This window comes from Callospermophilus lateralis, unplaced genomic scaffold (genome assembly GCF_048772815.1).
Source record: "Callospermophilus lateralis isolate mCalLat2 unplaced genomic scaffold, mCalLat2.hap1 Scaffold_129, whole genome shotgun sequence".
NCBI lineage: Eukaryota > Metazoa > Chordata > Mammalia > Rodentia > Sciuridae > Callospermophilus > Callospermophilus lateralis.
Window position 1 is genome coordinate 2,459,321 of NW_027512465.1, and position 23,754 is coordinate 2,483,074.

At 37.0% G+C, this 23,754-nt stretch overlaps 1 protein-coding gene across 1 annotated transcript in view; it reads left to right on the forward strand.

The window, feature by feature from the left end:
• Window positions 1–259: 259 nt before the first annotated feature.
• Window positions 260–23,754, forward strand: part of LOC143640164 (zinc finger homeobox protein 4-like) — an 86,475-nt gene continuing 62,980 nt past the window's right edge. Inside the window, 3 exon segments of the mRNA XM_077108069.1 lie at window positions 260–695; window positions 698–2,851; window positions 3,712–4,214. Of these exon segments, the coding sequence (XP_076964184.1) occupies window positions 260–695; window positions 698–2,851; window positions 3,712–4,214 (3,093 nt within the window).

The window sequence follows — 23,754 nt, forward strand, 5'->3', positions numbered from 1 at the left end:
TGGATGTCTAGGCAAGTCTGTGATAGCTATTTACATTATTTTGCTACATTTATACAAAGCCTGTCTGTGATAGATAGGTATGATGGTTTTAAGTTTTTTCCCTCGCCTTTTTGGATAGTCAAGTTTACAGCAACTGTAAATTAGTGATGGGCTTTTAGTGATCTGTGTCATTATTTAATAAAAATGACTTCTCTCACCTTATTTTTTATCCAGGTCCCTGACAGGCTGGATGAAATGAGATCCCCATGTAGCAATTGCCATGGAAACCTGTGACTCCCCTCCTATCTCAAGGCAGGAAAATGGGCAGAGCACATCAAAGCTATGTGGAATGACACAACTTGATAATGAGGTGCCAGAGAAAGTTGCAGGGATGGAGCCTGACAGGGAAAACAGCTCCACAGATGACAACCTGAAAACAGATGAGCACAAAAGTGAAGTCTTGCTGGGTTTCAGCGTGGAGAATGCAGCCGCCACTCAGATTACCTCAGCAAAGGAGATACCCTGCAACGAATGTGCCACTTCTTTTCCCAGTTTACAGAAATACATGGAACACCACTGCCCTAATGCCCGCCTTCCTGTCCTGAAGGATGACAACGAGAGTGAAATCAGCGAGTTAGAGGACAGTGATGTCGAAAACTTAACAGGGGAGATAGTTTACCAGCCTGATGGGTCAGCATATATAATTGAGGACTCCAAAAAAGTGGGCAGAATGCACAGCATGGGGCACATAGCAAACTCTTTTCTACAGCAATGTTTCTGGACTCCCTGGCATCTGCTGGAGAGAAGAGTGATCAGTCTGCTTCTGCACCTATGTCGTTCTACCCACAGATCATCAACACTTTTCATATCGCTTCATCCCTCTGGAAACCATTTACAGCCGATCAGGCTTTCCCAAATACCTCAGCATTAGCAGGAGTTGGTCCTGTGTTGCACAGTTTCCGTGTCTATGATCTCCGACACAAGAGAGAGAAAGACTATCTAACCAGTGATGGCGCAGCCGAAAACTCCTGTGTGTCCAAAGATGTCCCTAACAATGTGGACTTGTCCAAATTCAATAGTTGTGTTACCGATGGAAAAAGGAAACCTGTTTTAATGTGTTTCTTGTGCAAGTTGTCCTTCGGTTATATCAGGTCATTTGTAACCCATGCTCTGCATGATCATCAGATGACCCTCAATGACGAGGAGCAGAAGCTCCTCAGTAATAAATGCGTCTCTGCCATAATACAGGGGATTGGCAAAGACAAAGAACCTCTTATAAGCTTTCTGGAACCAAAAAAATCCACTTCTGTTTATCCCCATTTTTCTACTACAAACCTCATAGGACCCGATCCAACCTTCCGCGGTTTATGGAGCGCTTTTCATGTTGAAAATGGTGACTCTTTGCCGGCTGGCTTTGCCTTCTTGAAAGGAAGCGCGAGCCCCTCGAGCTCAGCAGAGCAGCTGCTGGGCATCACCCAAATGCCAAAGGCTGAAGTGAATCTGGGGGGGCTGTCTAGTTTAGTAGTGAACACCCCAATTACCTCTGTCTCCCTCAGCCACTCATCGTCTGAGTCTAGCAAGATGTCAGAGAGCGAAGACCAAGAGAACAACTGTGAAAGGCCAAAAGAAAGCACCGTCTTACACCCAAACGGGGACTGCCCTGTGAAAAGTGAACCCACTGAACCGGGAGAGGAGGACGAAGAGGATGCCTACTCCAATGAACTTGATGACGAGGAAGTATTAGGCGAACTCACCGATAGTATTGGTAACAAAGATTTCCCTCTCTTAAACCAAAGCATTTCTCCTTTATCATCCAGTGTGCTAAAATTTATTGAAAAGGGTACCTTGTCCTCCGCGGCGACTGTTGCTGATGACACGGAGAAGAAAAAACAGACCGCTGCTGCCGTTCGGGCCAGTGGCAGTGTTGCTAATAACTATGGCATTGGTGGCAAGGACTCTACAGATGCAAGTGCCAGTAAAGACAGTGCCACAGCAGCTCATCCAAGTGAAACAGCCCGGGGGGACGAAGACAGTTCAGCGACTCCTCACCAGCATGGCTTCACCCCGAGTACACCTGGCACGCCAGGGCCTGGAGGAGATGGCTCGCCAGGCAGTGGCATTGAGTGTCCCAAGTGCGACACGGTTTTGGGGTCTTTGAGGTCTCTTGGTGGTCATATGACTATGATGCACTCAAGGAACTCATGCAAAACCCTCAAATGTCCCAAATATAACTGGCACTACAAATATCAGCAGACCTTGGAGGCCCATATGAAGGAGAAACACCCTGAGCCAGGTGGCTCTTGTGTTTATTGTAAGACTGGACAGCCTCACCCCAGGCTTGCCAGGGGAGAGAGTTACACATGTGGCTATAAACCCTTCTGTTGTGAGGTTTGTAACTACTCAACCATTACCAAAGGCAACCTCAGTATTCATATGCAGTCTGACAAGCACCTGAACAATGTTCAGAATCTACAAAATGGCACCGGTGAGCAGGTGTTTGGCCACTCTGCCCCAGCCCCCAACACCAGCCTCAGTGGCTGTGGAACACCCTCTCCGTCCAAACCCAAACAGAAACCCACCTGGCGGTGTGAGGTTTGTGATTATGAAACCAATGTTGCAAGGAACCTCCGGATTCATATGACCAGCAAAAAGAACATGCATAACATGATGCTTTTGCAGCAGAACATGAAGCAGATCCAGCATAACCTGTACTTGGGCCTCGCCCCAGCGGAGGCAGAACTTTATCAGTACTACCTGGCCCAGAACATAGGCCTGACTGGAATGAAGCTGGAAAGCCCTGCTGACCCTCAGCTCATGATCAATCCATTCCAGCTGGATCCAGCAACGGCTGCAGCTTTGGCACCAGGACTCGGTTAGTACTTAACTGCTCTTCTGCACTATTGTTAGTTTTGAATCACATTTTGACTTGCTGGGATGCCCCCAGATAAAGTAGTGAATGCCAGCAAATTGGGGACCTTTTACTAGAAAGGACTTTCTCTTAAATCTGCTGCATAAGCAAACTATTTGTGGTTCTACATCAAAGCTAAATTAATGCAGAGGGGAAAGGGTTAAGGGATGGAAATGGCATAAGAAAAGTTAACAAACTTTGTCTTCATTCAATAGGTTGGTTAACAAATGCTAATTTGCTTGCCCTCGTTAGCCATACTTAATAAGGTTTGTAGTTTCAGTTTTGGTGATTATTCCCTAAAGTATCAAACTTCAGCTTCAAAAGAATCTACCATTATTTTTAATTGATATTTAAAAAAAATATTTTAATAGCTATGATTGAACATAATTAAGTTAACAATAATACTGTTACCTTAGCCAGGTATTTGGCAGTAGATTACAAGACACACATACAATATTAGCCAGATCTCATCAAGCTTTAAGACAAATTGGGAAATAACAATTATTGTTTATGTATGTTTATCTAGGTTTTTAAATTGCAAACACATGACTGTTTTGTTATGGTATTTATCAACTTTCTTGTCCTCGAAAATACAAATTTCAGAATGACATCATGCCCAGTAGGAGTAATTAAAGCTATCTGATGAGGGAATTTAGAAGTTGAAAGGGATGATTGTAATTGATCCTGATTCAATCCTATTACAGCTTTTTATAGTTTAAGCTCTAGAGAAAGCACATTCCTTGTCAAGACTTTATTTTACAGATTACTTTGTGTGCGCTGTGTTTTCTAGTCTCTATTTTTCCTTTTAATTTTTTTTCCTGTAGTACATAATGAGCTGCCACCTGAAATCCGGCTTGCCAGTGGTCAGCTAATGGGTGATGACCTGTCCCTCCTTACTGCAGGAGAGCTGTCACCTTATATCAGTGACCCAGTGCTGAAGCTATTTCAGTGTGCTGTTTGCAACAAATTCACCTCTGACAGCCTGGAGGCCCTAAGTCTGCATGTGAGCAGTGAGCACTCTCTCCCTGAAGAGGAATGGAGGGCTGTAATTGGAGATATCTACCAGTGCAAGCTCTGTAACTACAACACTCAGCTCAAAGCCAACTTCTAGCTCCACTGCAAGACTGATAAACATATGCAGAAATATCAACTGGTGGCCCACAATAAAGAAGGGGGCAAAAGCAATGAGTGGAGGTTGAAGTGCATTGCCATTGGCAACCCCGTTCACCTAAAATGTAACGCCTGTGACTACTATACCAACAGTGTGGATAAATTACGCTTGCATACCACCAATCACAGGCATGAGGTGGCCCTGAAGCTCTACAAGGTAAGCAGTGACATCCATTTCCGTTGGCACAGAGTAGACAAGGGGATTAACTATTTCAGTGCTTGGAGCACAGATCTACAAGTTAGAATAAGAAAAAAAGACAGGCAAAACATACAATTTATAACTTAACATTACTAAAAGTATATTCAAATATATGGCAGTGGAGAATTTTTCAAAAGATTTGCTATGTGTCCCACTTACCTCTACCTCAGCGGCATTGATTGCTTCACTGGCTTCCCTGTAATAAAAGAACTTTCCTGGGTATTGTCATATATAAAATAATTCTCTTAAAATCTCTTTTACCTATTGTTTTTAGAAAACAAAATCATGGTCTCTCTCTTGGCTGATTATTAAAGGTTACACGAAGCAGAAAAAACAAAATGTGTTTTACTCTGTGAATGCATCATCTTTTTTTGGTGACAAACAGGGATGATCCGAACATGATTTTTTTGTGTGTGCATGAGATCTCAGTAACATTGGGTAAACATTCCTATAGCATCAGTCTAAAGTCTTCAAAGTCAACTCTGTTGTGTTTTGCACAACATTTTTCCCAACTAGTAACACTTTCCCCAACAAAAGAGTGTGATATAGATAAATATGCTCCTAAAACAGCAAGTGTACTTTTTTGTTTACTGGGAAAAACTATGCAGATGTCATGTATAAGTGCAAGTGATGAATGTCATTTATCGCACAACTTGTCTCAATGTCTCCTAAACCCTAATTGCTGATTAATTTATTTTCTGTAGTTTTTCATTGGATTGCCTTGATTGTCTTGGTTCTTGTACAAATGCAACAGATTCATTTCTATGATGAATAACTTGATAACTTATGAAAAACTTCTTTGTGTCTAGACGATATTAAAATTCAGAAAATATTGCAAACCATTAGTCATTGTAACAAGCTCTAAATATGATTACAAAATCCATTTTGCAAGTGTTATCTATTGATTTAAACTAGAAATCAGTGATAACAATAATATCAGGAGTCAGTCAACGTTTATAACACCTATTGCTTTTTAACTCTATTTAAAATTACAAATGCACAGCAAAAAGAACACATATGGCTCTCTGTATTAGGTGCTGGAATTATTTATTTAGGTTGGTCTAGTCCTATGTATTTGGATTGTTTCTTGAAGTTCAAATTCTAGATGGATGTATGATGCATAAAAATGTAAAGATTCAGTGTGAGAATTTGTAACATTGTTCCTGGGATATTGGCACTCTGTGGATCAATAATGAAAGCATTAGATTTGGGCTCCCCAGTTTGTGTGGAGTGCAGGTCCTAATGTAAGATGGAACATTTCTCTGCCTGCCCTATTGAAAATATAATATAAATGAATAATTGTATTATAATTCATAGGTTTTATAGCAACAGTTGACAACTGTTCATTTGTCTACTTTTTTTCTGTTGATATCTGACCTATTAAAATTTTTAGAATACCTAGGAGAAAAAAAACAAACATTAAGTTTGTATAAATAATAGATTTAGACCCTGGGAGCTATATAGAATATTCATGAACTGTGTTTATATTCACACAGCTCCTCTAACACTTTAAATTAACATGTTGTGAATAGAAGATATAAATGTACAAATTTTTCTATTTTATTACTCTCACATGGGAACCTAAGGAAAGGAACAGCATTATTATTTATTTTTTTAGGAAAGGTTATTTAATCAATTGGTTTGATAATTATTTGTGTGTATGGTGTGTGTGTGTGGTGTGTTAAGTTTATGTATTTCTTCCATAGGCATGAGTTGAACACCTTATTCTTCCAAGGGTAATTTGCTGGGTACAGAGTTACTCTTGAGGTTCCTTTGCAGGGCAGGTAGGATGGCATCTTGGAATTTGTAACAAATCAAGATAAAAGCTAGATTATAAAGAGAACTTTAAAGCCAAGAGTGTTTTATGTCCCACAACCAATGATGTACTCTTATTTTTAAAATTTTATAAATCATATAAAATTGTATACTTTTTTAGTTGCTTATCTCTTAAATAGCCAAGGGTCTCTGCTTAGTGTAGCATTTAAATGTGGTCCCTAAACAAATGCAAAATTACTTTGAACAAACTTACCTTGAAGATGAGAAATACTTGAGCTTTTGAAAGCTGGTATTAGACAAGCCCACTATATTCTTTTTTGTCCTTCAAGAAGCATTCCTCATTTCTAGAAACAACTAGAAAAATACTGCAGAGTAGCAGGGTGTCGAGGATGAGCCCATTTCCAAACTAATTTCAGAAACTCTGTGAGTCAGACGTAGAGGATTTTCAAACACAGTAATGAGGATATTAGCAAGCTTGGTCTCAGCTTGTGTCGGCAAAATAAAATTGGTTTATAAGTAACATTAATTGCTTTTAAATGAGAACCTAACAAATTGGCCTGGGCCTGGAGAAAAAATCATGGTTTATCATGTGGCTAAAATATTAAAATTAGACTTAAAATAGTTTCAGAGTTAATGACTAGACAATAATCTCCTACATAAAATTTATTCTCATTAAGAGTTTAATTTACATGATTTTGCACTGTGAATTATTCAGACACTGGAGGAAAGTGACAAGTAGCAGTTGTAAGACAAATACAGAGTGACCAGAAAACAGCTTTTCTTGTTATTGACAACATATCGATTCATAACACTGAATGTAGAGATGTGTCATTTCGATTTGAATAAACCACTTTACCCATTGGGTTGTCAAACTGAAGCAGTATTACCTCAAAGAAGTGTGTGTCTGTGTGTGTGTGTGTGTGTGTGTGTGTGTGTGTGTGTGTGTGTCTTTATTCTAGTTTAAGGAGGTTAAAAGTTAAAGGTTAAGGGTTAGCTTGAAAGCATCATCTGCCTAGCTGCTTAACTTTAAACTGATCAATTTAATGAAAATCTGTTTTACAGATGTTGTTTTAATGAATTTGGCAGGATTTAGGCAGCTTTAACATTAGACATATGCTAGTAAAAATTATTTCTTTATTTGACCAGAACAACACTTTTCCTTTTATGTTTAAGGTAGATGGCTTGTGGGTTATGGTATTTTGGCAAAGAACCCAGAAGCAAAATGTGCTGATGATCTTTCCATATGGACTCAAAAAAAAAAAAAAAAGAAAAGAAAAACAAAAAAGAATACCTTTATGTCTATTGCTAACAATGTCTGCAAAAACAAACAAAGCTTTATTCATATTTTTTGCTGTTATTTTTCTTAGAATTTTTTTTTTTAGAAAACAATTTTGTTAAGACATGTTACTCATTTTCTTCAAGTAAAATTCTCTGAAGTGCTAAGTACTATTGGATTTTGATTTTTTTTCCTCCAGAAATTTGAATGATGAAGCAAAATTGGTCAAGGAAAATGAAACAAAAAATGAAACAAATTTCCTTTTATCTTCACTTTTAACATGTGAAAGTATATTTAAAGTGAGGTTAATAAATACTAAATGCCTAGATAGTTACAATTGGGCAGGCAAGGTAAAAATCTCTATTTATCTGAATGCCTATTTGTACCTATACACATGCATATATGTGGAATATGTACAACAGTTTTTAACCTATATGTTATATGTGATTATAGTCTCAATTTCATGCTTTAGCATGCTTTATGAATTTTGGCCAATTGATATTTACAAAATAGGTCCTCAGTAAATATTGGATGAATAAAGGACTAAAGAATAAACTGAGGAATGTATTAAAGAAATCCTTTTACTTCTAATAATTATTTTTTAAATGCATTGTGATTTGGTCTTACCCTTTCATGATCCCATACTTTTTCTAAAGAATCCAGTGGAAAGATATAATGAAAACCGCATTACACATTCAAACTCAGCAAGAACAAGGAAGACTTTGCCAATATTTCAGATTTAAAATTCAGTTTATTCTTGGCGGGCCGGGACTTTCCTGGCCAGCTGATTGGTCTCACCACCACCCTCAGCACCCTCAGCACCCTCAGCACCCTCAGCACCGTGCACCTGCAAGTCAGCTGCTCTCCTGCTATTATGTGTATTTTAAAGTTAGGTGTTCACAGCTTTGGTGGTTCAAAGGCAAAAGCTTAATTATATGGGCATTTTTTTCCTTCTGCATCTGCTAGTAGTGAAGCAGAGGAGTCCGTCTGAATTCCATAATGCTGTTTTTATGTTTGGATTTCATATTGGCTGAGAGCAGTGAGCAAATCTCTTGTCTCCATGGTGAGCAAAGAACACACATGGGATTTAGTCATAGGTAACTTTTAGTCTAACACACCCCCAAGGAACACTTTTGGGGTTTTCTCATTACCCTTGTTATAGATGAAAGAATCTGGGTTAAGAATTAAAGTCAAGGTGTCGGGGGAGGATCACGGAGGAGAATACAAGTAGGTACACTGGGAGAAGAATGTGCAATGGAAATTGCAACACAAAAATGGAATAATTAGCTTCACCTACCTTTTTGCTGTTTTTACTAGTAGGAAATAATAACTGGATCAGTTTGGAGTTAACAATGAGTCACAGGTATTTTTATTTCAATAGGCCTGAGTCCAACTTTGCAATTCAAAATCAAATGTACCAGATATGTACCATTTCAATTATTGAACTGTCATTGTCCTGGTGTGATGGTAAAAGAGGTCAGGAGATTTTGTGGTACATATTTGCATAAAAGTCATTGTGCAGAAGGAAATTGGAATATGTGTGTGTGTATCTAAGAAACCCAAACAGGGTTTTCTTAATCTTATTCTAGTCATTTGTTTAGATGAAGAAAGCTGTTTTTAGCGATAAACAACAGTTATTCTTTTCTGTTGCTCAACATTAACATGAATATGGAAATTTTTGCACTTTTTGTATTAGTTTCAGATCTATGTTCATTTCAAGGTTGAAATACAGTGTGAAATTTAATTCCAGTTGCAGGATCTCTTTTTTTAAAAAAGTAATCACAATTAAAATTATTGTATTGTATTTTCATATAAAAAACAAGCAGGGTTGAAAAAAAGTTTCTGTAGTAGAACAATACAAGCTTTCATAATACTTATAACTAGTAAATACACAGATCAAATAAAGATGATTTGCTTAGCTAATAGCAACTAATGAATCACTGGTGTTTTTCAGATCACAATGTAATTGGCCAGCTCGACTGACTACGTCTGCTTCTGTTTTTAAGCTTGACATTTGTGAAGCACAGCTATGTGTTATAATGGCTACTTAACACACATATGGACCTTTTTCACTGCATTCTCTTGGCAAGTAATATGTTACATTAGGAACTGAGAACCCACTTTATATTTCTCAAGAAAAAAATGACCTCAAAGCTGTCTATCAAAATATAGATGGACATATAGCAATTCCTAGAAAGATTAATTTAGAGCAGGTATTGGAAACTTATTATACCCATATCAGGATAGATAAAATAATTTCAGTGTGTGAAATTGTTATCAAACCAGACAAAATTTTTTAGAAAGTGAAATGGGTCATCGGAACGCTCCTATCTTCTTTCTCCATGGCTTTCCTTAACCAATGCTACCATCTCCCTACATGTCTGGTACATGCTGTTGTTTTCCTCAAATCCTCATTATTTTATCCCACCCAGATTTTCTCATCATGGAAATACTCTGTTGCAAGGTTACCTAATTCCCCAAAGAAAATGAGCATTCCTTAAATCAAAGTGAAGCAAGCCTTTTTATAAAAGCAAAGTAGTGTATCCAAAGGAGTAAATGACTCTCAAACCTTCTTCAGAGTTTATTTGTATTTTTTTTCAGTTGTAGATGGACACAGTAACTTTATTTTATTTATTTACTTTCATGTGGTGCTGAGGATGGAACCCAGTGCCTCATACTTACAAAGCAAGTGCTCTGCCACTGAGCCACAATCCTAGCCCATTTATTTGTATTTTTAAAAGAACTACTTAATCTGAATGAATTTCTGTGTTTGGAGAAATTGGAGGGATTATGTCAAGGAATCAGGTAAGGTAGCTGAATGCCCTTCCCCAAGTTCTTCCTTCATTTACTCCTTCTGAACCCGCATGGGCATCTGCACACAAACCATCACCGCACAATTACACAACCACATAACCACATCTCAGAAATATAGTCAACAATTTGAAATTGCCATTCACATCAGGAACATATCAACTAGTACTTTATGATTTGTGCTACTTATTTTGTGTGTAACTTTTGTTCTTTCTGTCTTATATCAAGTGCAGGTATGATTTAGCCAAAAATAGTAAATGGCTCATTTGTTGCCCTCCCTGAGGTAAAGCAGATGGAAGTGTCATCTCATAATTAATATACTCTCCTCCTGTGTATCCTCAGATTGAATTTAATCATCCCTATCAGTGGAGCTTGTGTAAAGTTTCTGAAATGCTCACATGGGTGCTGGGATACCATGCAGCAACACAGCCAGAGCCATATGTTAGGCAGGCTCCACACTGCTGAAAGGGTCTTGGCCTGGGGTGGAGTGAGGAGGAGCTGGCATGTGCATAATGACCACAGTTCTGCTTCCAAAACTTCTGGCCTTCCTGAGTTCTACTGGAAATGCTTTATCAAGTTTGCTTTGAGTCTGAGCCTACGCTCAGGCTGAATTCAATTAGATGTGGAGATTTGTTCATTATTCAGATACTTCAAACCTTAAAGGCACTTTCCTTCCAAATTATCAGTGTATTTCAGGAGAGCAAAGGAAGATCTGATTTACTTCATAAATGAAGAGCAACAGGAGATGCTTAACCATTACAAAATGTCTTTGCCATTTCTATGACCTAGGAGTGTGGTGACCTGTGTAGGTTCAAGGGTCAAAGTTCTGACTACAGAATGCCCCCATGGCACCCCAGTATTTAATTCCAATAAATGCAGATGCATTTACTAAGCACTTACTATGTGTCAGGTTTTGAAATGTTGCTGTGAATGCTGGCTGGATCCATTGAATGTGGTGGGATAAGAACTGTCTGCCCAAGCGCTGCTCAGGAGAGGAGGGATTTCTAAGATGGTGCTTTCTAACTCCAAAAAATTACAAGCTAGATTTGGTGGTTAGATATCAGGCATGTCAATAAAATTAAGAGCTAACTCCACAGCCATCCAAAGCTCCCGTACTTGCTTTCAACAGTGGTTAAGCAAATGACTGAGTGTGCTTGGCCTCTTGAATTATTAGTAGATGTCATACAATGTCCCTTGTGTATCTGGACTTACTTTAGTTGTCCTAGGGTTCAATAAGATGTTATTGATCAGTTTAAGGCAGGAAGATAGTAGAAATTTGAGGGAAGGATAGAGTTTTTCTATTGGTTGGAATAGTTATATTGTTCTTCAAACAGGAGGATAATGCTACTAACACATTTCCTTTAATACAAGAAATGCCCTTAATTAAAAAAAAATACAAAATATGTCAAAGTACAACTCCAGTCAGTCTCTGTATAAGCAGGATGTTAATGTAATATGACTCTTGGAGTATCTCTGTACATTAGGTTTCCAATATGGCCCGTGAAAGAAAATGTTTAAAGATATAATTATATGACCAGTAGTACCATTTTCATCATAGATAAGAATAGCTGTATGTGGCAGCATTTCATTTCACACAGTTGTGTAATCTATCATAGGTATTCCATATTTTCTAACTTTAAGGTCTGCTTTTCTATCTTTAACTTACAGAACTTTTGTAGACTTGAAAATACACTTATTATAGTAAATATGCATGTGTAAATATAAAATTATATGGAGACCATATCCAGATTTTCCTAAAGGCTTTCTTTTGATGGAAGTAGTAGGTACCATATAATATAAATTTTTGTTTCCTATTGCTAAAGAAACAGGCATTAGGGTTATATTTGCTTATCAAGCAGTTTTTAAGGGAGTAGTACAGAGAAATACTGGGTTTGAAGAATTACATCTTTGTATATGTGCTGGTAAAATTAGTGGAATGTAAGGCTGAAAGTAGAAGGAATGAGATATTGATAGACCCAGCTTGTATTAGTTAACTCTAGCTTAGGAGAAAAATCGTTAAAAGTTTTAAAATTTGGGCTGGGGATGTGGCTCAAGCAGTAGTGTACTCGCCTGGCATGCTTGCAGCCTGGGTTTGATCCTCAGCACCACATATAAACAAAGATGTTGTGTCCGCTGAAAACTAAAAAAAAATAAATATTGAAAAAAAATTCTCTCTCTCTCTCTCTCTCTCTCTCTCTCTCTCTCTCTTTAAAAAAAATTAAAATTCTGATTTTTAGTTTGCTACCAATAAAACCATAAATACTTATGCATATATTGTCTTTTATAATGGCTTTTTTGGAGGTATTTAACCTAAAATCTCCAATCTTTTTTAAAGAAATTAATTATTATTTTTTTTAATTTTGAGACAGGGTCTCACTGAGTTGCTTAGGGCTTACCTAATTTGCTGAGGCTGGCTTTGAACTTGGGGTCCCTCTGCCTCAGCCTTCTGCCCTCAGCCTCCCAAGCTACTGGTATTATAGGCATGTGCCTCCTCTCCTGGTATGAAACTTTTTGTATTTTATTTATTTATTGTCAGTTGCTTACGGCCTTGCTGAGTTGCTGAGGCAGGCTTTGAACTCTTTTTATGAACATGTTCGGGTGTTTGGGGCATTAAAGCCTTGCTTTCTTTGAACTCTGAAATCCTCCTGCCTCAGTCTCTGGAGCCACTGGGATTAGAGGCATGCACCACCAAACTGACTAGGCACTAACTTTTGAAAACTACACTTATTGACAATGATCTTAGTAAGTTAACCACTTTAGGTCCATTATCTCATGCATTATTCCTAACAGTTATATGGTATTATTCCCATTTAACCTATGAGGAAACTGAAATTCAGAGAAAAATGACCTTGTTCAAGTTCTCACAGATAGTAAGTGCCTGAGCTGAAATTGTAACCCTAGGGGCTTCCCAGCCCAAGCCCTGGCCTACTTATGAGTGTTAGCTAATAAGAACACTTTTTAAATTTGATGATTGGAAGAGTAGGGTGTGAGAAGGAAGGAGAAAGACTCGGGCCTTCAGGGGCAAACTTTACAGTTTTGTTTAGGGCTCATCATTGCAGAGTCCATGTCCACTCCACCAGATTAGCAGGTTTCTTTAAAGGTATTTTAAATGCTGTAAGAGCTGACCAATAGATTTGCACATGTGAATGCAATCTACTGCAATGATAAGCTTGTGATGCTCCGGTCATCAATATGATAGAAGGAGTAACTGCTAGTTAAATTTGTCACCTGAATATTTCCTGTCACTACAGAACTGTTTTATTTTCATTCTTTCCTTTCCCAAAGCTTCTTTCTACTGGCATGTTTGGGTGTTTAGTATATTAAATAGAAAAGACTGATAGAATATTTATCACATCTATCTAGTGCCTGAGCGCTCAGTGCTTGCAAGTTAAGCGACTTTGGAAGTTTCACTAATTTGTTCAGGTCACCAGGGTACCTTAGCAATAATGTAGTAAATAGTACCCTGCTGACCTAAAGGAGGGGAGTGCCTCCCTGAGCATTTAACTTACTACATAGGAGTAACTAAAGCACAGCCTACTCACTGCCCTGAATCTGTCTCCTTCCCTGAATTTTCCCTGGCATCCTTATCATTCCTGGAGGAATTTCTATTCATGTGCTCCCTGTAGAATTTTTGAGAATCATCTTATTTTAAATTATTACGTTTTTCTTTCTCTTCTTTCTTTTAGTTATTGGATTCCATGGATTTTCTTTCTAAAGCATGTTTTTCATGAGTTCTCTTTCTGACTCTCTCTCTCCTTGAAATTTTGCTAATTTTTGTGTGAAGCCCATAGTATTGTTACAAATGTTGAAATTGACTAAACTCAGAGATATTTGGGACAACCTGCCTCCCTGAATCTGGCTCCCTGATCCTTTTTAAAAAAAAGTCAGTCATTGACATGGCTGTCATTGACCACATTTATTAATAAAATATTCTTCAATTCGAAACCAAAATAGTCTTAATTTTGAAAGGACAAAATTGTTAATTTTAATTGTCCTAATCCTAATCACTATACTTGGTATAAATGAAACATTTGAGGACATTTTGATAACATTGTAGAGTATCTTTCAAAGACTTTAAATTATTTCTAACTATATGCATGGCAGGCCTAAGAGTAACAGGACCTGTATGTCATTGGGGCCTAAAATTATTCATTTTCAGTTGGGGAAAATCAGGCCTAATTTCCATCACTTCTGATAGTCAGTTTAAAAGGCCTTTCCTTAAAACTCAAGATACTTCCCAGTGAGTAACAGAGTAGATGGTATCAGTGATCGGGGAGAGGGAAGTAATTCTCAGCTTTTACACCCATTAGTGTTATTTTTTTGAAAGAGATTTACCAGCTAAAATGGATTATGCAATTCCAGAGTTTGCCTTTCAGAATTTTTATATTTGGTAAATTTATATTGCATAACACTGAAAGACAAAAAATTTTATACACACACACACACACACACACACACACAATGTGTATCTATTAAATGTCACTGTTTTTTTAAAACAAAAGCCCTTCATTGTCTTTTGAGGAAAAAATGACTAAAAGCAAGTTCTGGTTTATTATTTTTTGTTTGACTTTGACTTTTATTAGAAAACTAAGGAAACTTATTTGGATGGTGTAGTAGTACCAAATTTTTCCTGGATGTCTACTCCCTGAGAGGTACTTTGCTGTGTTATTGACACAGTCCTTAGAAATAGTTACAAGTAGCTGGGCACAGTGGCACCTGCTTGTAACCCCAGCAGCTCCAGAGGCTGAGGCAGGAGGATCATGAGTTCAAAGCCAGCTTCAGCAAAAGTGAGGCACAAAGCAACTCAGTAAGACCCTGTATCTAAATAAAATACAAAACAGAGCTGGGGATATGGTTCAGGGGTTGAGTGCCCTTGAGTTCAATCTCCTGTAACCCTTCCCATCCACCAAAAAATAGTTACAAGGAGAATTCATAAATAACTTTGTTTTCAAAGACATACAATTTGTAAATCCGTTAATTCCCTAAGAATCAGCAAAACTAAGATGGGCTTTATAAAAACTACATACTTTTTAGAGTTTTCTTTACAAAGAGAAGTACTGTCTTTAAGTCACAAATGAGAGACTATCTTTGCTATTACCCAATTTATCAATTTTATTAACATCTATTTAGATATCTGTTTCAAAATAGACTATCAGGTTGATTTATTGGTAAATTCCTGTAGCATGGACTGGGTCACTTAATCCCTTACTGGGGAATAATGGATACGCCTTTAATTGTAACAACTTGATAATTTATTGGAAAACCATTGATATAGAAGTATACTGGAACCAAACACACACACACACACACACACACACACACACACACACACACACTACACACACACTCTTCCAAAAGTGAGCAATTCAGTCTTTTGATGAATATTATTTCATAGCATCACATTGTATATATATAAAAGAGTTTTTTGCCTTTCAGTGTTATGGAAGATAAATGTGGATATGTTTTAAGTTCACATGTGTTAGTTTATTAAAAAGACGGTATTTCAAGGCTATATTTTGTATATATCCAGAAAGGAGACCTGCTGATACTTCTGTTGTTCAAGTCTTGGAACAAATTGTGTGTGTGTGTATGTGTGTGTGTGTGTGTGTGTGTGTGTGTGTGAGAGAGAGAGAGAGAGAGAGAGAGAGAGAGAGAGAGAGAGGGAGAGGAGTGAGAATGTAATATATGGAAATGTATTAAAAATTGATGAAGATCATGAGTTAATCATTAATGCCACTTATTTTGTTTTAAAGTAGATCTCAGAAATTTCTTCCTGTGAATTGTAAGTGTTCTCTGTCTCTAGAGATAATAAACCTTTGATGATGTTGTGCAAGACTTGTCTACAAGCACTGAAATCAATTCTGTATGTACACATGACTAATCAAAGGTTCAGGGAACAGGATATAATTTGGTAAAAGTGATAGGTTCTCCAAAAAGTAAGTGAGCTCACTAATTGTGGGAGCACATTAAGTCTTTTTGCCCTAAAAGAGGTAGGTCCCAATCCCAAGCTTGGAATAGGTATTCTTTGTGAAGTCTTTTACACGGAATCTCTTTAAGATGTATTTTTAAAAATTTTGGGATACTGGGGATTGAACTTGGAGACACTTGACCACTGAGCCACATCCCCAGCCCTATTTTGTATTTTTTTTTTAGATACAGGGTCTCACTGAGTTACTTAGCACCTCACTTTTGCTGAGGCTGGCTTTGAACTCGTGATCCTACTGCCTCAGCCTCCTGAGCCACTGGGATTACAGGTGTGTACCACCACAAGCAGCTAAGATGCATTTTTTAAAATCACAGTTTTTCTCAAATTAATTTCTACCTAATTAGTACTCTGTTCTGTTCTTTGGTTCTGAAATCAGAACAGATTCCTCAAGATACTTAGAGATTTTTTGAACTAAAGAGTATTATGTTACCCTAACGAATATCTTCTTAAATTGCCCACAGTGGTAAAATGATGGAATACATAAAACAGCAATCTTAATACTAAAGCATGCAATTATTTAGGAAATCATTACTAAAACTTTCTAACTTCTAAGATAGCAGTTCTAAATTAAAAGGGGAAGGAGCAAAATTATGTGCCACAAAATATATCATGTTGACAGAGCAGTGAACTTTGAGCTCCTCTTCTTTGTTATGCTGCTTTTCTGTTAGTAACAACTTGATTGGCATAAAATTCATATATCATGCAATTCATCCATTTAAGGTGCAATTCAGTGATTTTTAAACAATTATGCAACCATTATCACAATCAATTTGGGAATATTTTTATCATCTCCCAAAGAAGTCATGTACCATTTTAGTTGCCCACAACCATCCCCAACCCCACCATGGCCCTAGGCAACTGCTAATTGCTTTCTGTCTCTATAGATTTGACTATTCTGGACATTTAATATAGATGCAATCTTAGTATATAGAATCCTTTTTGATTGGCTTCTCTCACTTGGCATAATGTTTTAAAGTTCATCTGTGCTGTAGCATGTATCAGTACTTCATTCTTTGATATTACTGAATTTGGTATACAGATATAATGCATTTTATTCATCCCCCATTAATTGGATGTTTGGGTTGTTTTCACTTTTTGGCTACTATAGATAATGATGTTATGAACATTTGTATACGAGGTTTTGTGTGGACATGTGTTTCATTTCTCTTGGGATGTATCTAGAAGAATTATTAGATTGACAATTACTAACATCAGTTGGATTCTCTTCACTGCTAGTCATTTCTTATTTTTTACCAAACAATTCATTTTCTGCTTTCCTTTAAGGAATATCTCAATTCTTTTTATTATTTACAAATTCTTCTTATTCATCTTCTGCTTCCCACTGATCTATTATCTCAGTGAGTACATTGAGATCAACATTTACTGAGCACTTATTTGGTGGTAGCTAGATAATATCCTAAGTTCTCTAGATATATTACCTCATTTAATTCCCAAGCAACCCTTTTAGGTACTATTATTATACCCATTTAGAAGATGAGGCAATGAAAACTTAATTGTCCAAGGTCACATGACTGGTTACAGTGATGACCTAGTCAGGATTTGAACTCCTCAGTCTGATCTCAGTACCCACAGTGTCAAACAGGACAATTAAACAACAAGGAGGCACAGAATGGAGTGGTATACCTAGAAAGGAAGGGCCTCTGCCACACAAGAGGGTGGAAATAAGGGTGCAAATGGAATAGTTGATCTTTGAGAAAGACCAATTATCACCTGCAAGGAAGAAAAGAAATAATGAGAAAGTAGATAGAGATTTAGGGACTTTGGGAGTAGAACGGGAGTACTGAGGGATGGCCAATTAGAAAAATCACCCATAGCAATATGTAAGTAGGTTTGAGCTCTTTTTGGTATCTAAATATTAAACATTTGTTTAATTCATACTATGTTCTTTAAAAGTATTGCCTGAGTTTTCTGCATTTGTAGGAATTAAAAATTGGTACATTTTGTGATACCTTAAATCTTCTAAAATACATTTTGTTAGGTTGATGTTCTAGTAAGAAAAGTGTTCATCTGTTCTCATTGGTTAAAAGTGCCCTGTGCTGGATCCCAAAGGTGAATTGGACAGCCACAAAGGCAGTAGATGCTGATCCTGTCCTCAGTGAGCACACCATTTTTTTTTAGAAGAAAATGTATACTTTTTCTCTAAGCTTTCTTTTTCCCTCGTGGCTTATCTCAGTTTATAGTCTTTCTGAATTCCACAGTTTGTAGGGACATCTTTAGTTTAAAACACATTTTAGCATTTTTTATTCCCCTGTCATCTAGAGAATTAATATTTAGATTTTCTTTAGTATTTTGGGAAAAATAATTAGATTCCAACCCAGTAGATTTTGATATAGAGTAGCTGTGTGTTTCTATATTACTAAAGGCATTGTCTCATTTTTTGAAAAATAATTCACAGTAACATTAAAGTCTTCTGTCTTTTTTACCTTTACCTCTCCATCCATGCAATATTTGTGAATCTTTTTTAAAAATTATTTTTGTAGTTGTAGATAGATGCATGCCTTTATTTTATTTATTTCAGTTTTATGTGGTGCTAAGGATTGAACCCAGTGCTTCACACATTCTAGGCAAGTGCTCTGGCACTGAGCTACAGCCTCAGCCCTATTAGTGAATCTTTTTACAGTGGTGATGATATGGATAATTGAAGTATTTCTTAGTGCTTTTCTTTTTAAATGGAGGGATTTTTTTTTCTTTTCATGGGTATGAAAAATAAATATATGTTTCTTATATCTGAAATAATAATCAACATAAAAGAGTCTGAATATTTTCCCTAGCTATTTCAGGCATAATTTTATTTGATGTAAACAATTTACAAACTTACTTGAAGTTTTCAATTTTGTAAGGCCTGTTGATATAGGGTGAAGTCAGAAGTTGAGCTGCCAGTGTTCCTACTGTTAGAACATTACCATTGCATAATTTCTTCTTTCTGTTTACCATGAAAATAAATTAAGAGGAAATTATGCAAGAAAACATGATAAGCTCCCATGTTAGCTCATGCTAAAAGGTTCTCTGGAGTGGCTTTCTTGAGTCTAAAACACAGTGAAATTGAACTATTGGCTGCCTAGTTCAGCATTTATGTCTATGGGCTTAATAAGCATGGTCAAGGCCTATTTCAATTTTGATACCCTCCATTATTAATAGATTAGGGGTGGATTGAGAGGGAATGTATGGAGTTTTGTCTCAGAAAAAAGACAGTGAAATCTCTAGACAAACATTCCCCCATTTCCCTCTGTAACTAAAGGAAAGTTTAAAAGAAAGTCAGGTATTTTCTTTCTTCAGTTATCCAACTGACTTTTTCCCTCTTTATGTGATTTTTGGTGAGCATTTCTGTGCCTTAGTTAATAAATTAGTAAATGGAGAAAAAAAAATCCAGTGAGTTCTGTGGATCTTTTTTTTAAGCCATACACAATAACTTTATTTATTTATTTATTTATTTTTATATGGTGCTGAGGATCGAACTCAGGGCCTTGCATGTGCAAGGCGAGCGCTCTACCGCTGAGCCACAACCCCAGCCCCAATTAACAGCCTTTGTTAAAGAATGACCTAGTCAAGATTTAACAAATGGATGAAGTCTTTAAAGTAGCTCAGTTTTCTGGAGAACACTTATGTCTCCTTCACAGCACTGAAAGGAAATCTTCTATGGTAATTATTTTAGAAAAGTTAAAATTCTGTAGGCAAGGAAGGGTCTTAATCCCAACCTGGCCTGTAACTTGACCTCTACTCCCATTTGTTACCTTTCAGCCTTGGTAGTAGATGTTGAAATTCTTCTAGTGTATAGGCTTCATCGACTCCAGTTAGAGCTATTGCTCCATCCGTGCCAGATCGAGGACCATCCCAAAGTTCTCGACTAGGGTCTCTCCGAGGCACAAAAAGCATGGCTTTATGTGATGGTAACTCCTTGTCAGGCAGGCTCTGAAGGACCAGAATGCTATCAGGCTCTTGGAATCCACACAGGTACAGGAAATTGTTGTCTTGGTGGAAAGTGTAGGGAATGTCATTGCTCATGTAGTAAGTAGGATTGGAGAGCACAACCACTGTCTGGTCTGTCCCACTTTGCTCCTGTGCTTCCGTGTAGATCAGAGACATCAGTTTGTGTCTACGAAGTGCATATTCCACCTGAGATAGTCCTGGTGTCACCTCCCCTGGTCTGAGGAGGTGTGGATGTGTGAAGGGGCTAGGCTGGCCTAAATATCAATTTGGAATTCTCCTCTCTGGCAGTATCTTCGATGTAAACATGATATGCATCCTGAGAGGCCGCAGGCGCTTGCTAAAGCAGGAACCAGCTTGGGAGTAGAGAGTAGCCAAAGCATAACTGCCAGCTCACACGTCAGGAAAAGCTGTGGATCTTAATTAAGGCACAAAAATAGCTTTGAAAAAAGTATTCTGAGATGAAAGCTTTTCTTATATGTGGAAAATATTACTCATGTCTTGTCAGCACATCTATTCTATTGGCATTGCATTTTGTACTTGGAGATAACTTCTGCATTTTATTATTGGAAAGGTACTTTTTTAAAATTTCTATAAGTACACTTGGTTACACTATTATATCTAGGACTTGTCATTCCTGAAAAGCCATTCTTAACTTTATCTCTGCCATTGGCCTTCAATTGAAATTTTCTTTGAAGAGGAACACAGCCATATTCATCAACTTGAAAAGGGGTGAATATAGTTCGTAGAAAATAACTATTTGTGTTTCCTTTTATGTGCCTTTACTTCAACCTTCATTCTTTCCTTAGAAGTTTGTCTACAGAAAAAGAACTGTGTATTACACTTTTAAATATCAGTTTTCAAGTGTGAATTTGCAAATGAGTTATAGTAAGTGGAGCTCACAGCTGAAAAGGGGATGTTTAAAGCTTCTGTAGCTGATACTACTTTAACGTTTGCCTTTGAGATGATACCACAGTTTTGTTTTGTTTTTTCATCTAGAAAATGGGTTCTGAGTTATCAGTAAATTAGAAAATGAGCATCAACTTAAAGGTCTTTGAGATCTTCTTTAAACTCAATCACTTCTGGATTCTTAGAACTGAATCTACACTGAACTTTAACAAGGATCTCACCTTAAATGTCTGATGGAGTTACATATATATCACATTGCTGGGTTAGTGCAATTGTTCTGTTTAGTGCTTTAACAGATGCTCATGTGTTGTTTATTATTATTATTATTATTATTATTATTATTATTATTATTATTATTGTTATTATTATTATTATTATTATTCCTAGACAGAAATTGGGGTAAAAATCCTTTATGCAGAAATAACTAGACTACATGTCTTAACCTCCTTTCTGTTTACCTATTTGATCACTCATTTAATTCACTTGCTCATTGAGAGCTCACTATATCAGACACTGTAATATCAAATAAGAGTATAGCATCAAAAAGACAGAAACAGACTTTGTTCCTGTGGATTGTATGACTTAGTGGAAGAGACAGATAAACATGAAGCATATATTTATATGCTAAGGAAAAAAGTGGTTATTTACTATTGTGAAGAAGTAATTTAATTAGCACTTTTGATTTGGAACATTTATTTGTATTATTAGTACCTTGAGATTTGTATAAATTGAACTCTTCCTTTAATTTTGTAGGAAAGTGAAGAATTCAAATGATACTCTGTATTTAGGTATTTAGAAAGGTAGATAGGGGCCGAATCTAGTTGACTTCACTTGGTATTGGGCCTACAGAAAACAAAAAAACAAAACCAAAAACTACCACTGAGATTGTATCAGAGAGCAAATGCTTTCAAACTTTTTTGGGGTCATGAAATGTTTCTGTGAAAAGGCATTCTAGAAATGATACTGTATCCAGTTGGCAGATGTGTATATAACATGGAAGGTTAGATGAGATGTCCATTAGATCCCCTAATGGAATTTTAAAAACATACTAATTCCAAGGTTACAACCTCTGTAAATACATTTTCAGGTATTTTTTTATTCAAAGATATGTGAGATTCAGCTAAATTTGGAAACTACTGGACTAGAAGATATCAAAGATCTCTTACCTATTTGAAGACTCCACAAGATGGTGAAAATGGTGGTCACACTAATCTCAGATCCATTAGCCTTTGTTCCTCACAGTTCAGAAAACTGTCTCTTGGTCTTTCTGGGAATCTCCCTATCACAGGCTAAGGGTTTTGCTAGGGTTTTGCAATGCTGCATACTCTATCCAAGTAAGCCATTGAAGTTGTTGCCTTCTGTCTTGTGAATTGTTTTGGCTCAAAAGAAAAGAGTCTGACATATTTTGATGTACAGATCCCCCTGCAGTTGGGAAAAATAGCAAGCCTTTGCATGAAAAACCTTTCTGTATAAAACAGCTCTTTTTTTGTTGAAGGTCTGGCACTTAAGTCAGCAGTCAGCCAAGAAACCATTTTCTGATTCCAGAAATGGGTAAAGATCCAAAGCTGCTGGACTGAATTTTGTAGGAATATCATTTCAGGAAATTTTTGGAATCATGCTCTGTCTCATCGTGGTTACAGAAAACCACTTTCCTTGTTCATGAACAAGTCCCCAGGCAGCAGGAATATAGACTAGTTTCAGAATGGGAGTCTTATAGGTCTCAGGAGAGCCAACTTCCACAGGCCTGCTGGGTTGCATATTCCTTTGTGCCTATTGTGATGATTCTGCAGTTTTAAAAATTTCTTGCTATTCTAGAAAGGCAAATTCTGAGGTTTGATTTGGGAGTTTTGCTTCATACAATGCACATTCTCTGTACGTGTGTGTGTGTAGATGCAGATATAAATGGACAGGCATAAGATGTGTAGATCTGCATGGAGAGATATAACTATGTTTTTAGATACAAGTATGTACCTTATTTTATCCTGTTTATGAAAGAGAACTGTGTATTGCATGTGCTGTAATTTGATAATTTAAAAATGATATCCTATACTTTTCTCCCAAGTATACCATCTGTTTTACCCAGCTTTTTCATTGCTGTGACTAAAAGACCTGACAAGAACAGTTAGTAGAGGCACAGTTTATTTAGTTTCAGAAGTCTCAGTTGATAAACAGCCACCTCTATTCCCTGGGGGTCCAGGTGAGGCAGAACATCAGGGCAGAAGAATGTGGTAAAGGGAAGCCGAGGGAGAGAGACTTCACACGCCACTACAAAATATAAATCCTAAAGGCATAGCCCAATGACCAACCTCTTCCAGCTACACCCCACCTGCCTTCAGTTTCTACCCAGTTAATCTCAATCAGGGAATTAATCCACTGTTTGGATTAATATTCTCATAACCCAATCATTTCACCTCTAAACCCTCTTGCATTATCTCATGCATGAGCATTTGGGGTACACCTAATATCTAAACCACAACACAATGTATTACAGGTGCACTGGCATCTACTTAAACAACCAGTGCTAAGAGAGAGCAGCATGTGAATATGATGCCCAATCTCATGAGCAACAGAAGCTACACTGTCATAACACATAACCCTGGAAAAGCAAATTGCACTTAACTACTTGTAAGTTAAAACTTCTGTCTTTTTATGTTTCTTAAAGAAGTACCACTTCAATATATCAACTTGAAATAATCCTTCTGCTCTGTACTGATCATAAGAGCTATTTTTTAAAATATGAATCTACTTTAAAGTGCCAGTGCCAAACTCTATCTGAGTCTTACTGGCAATATAGT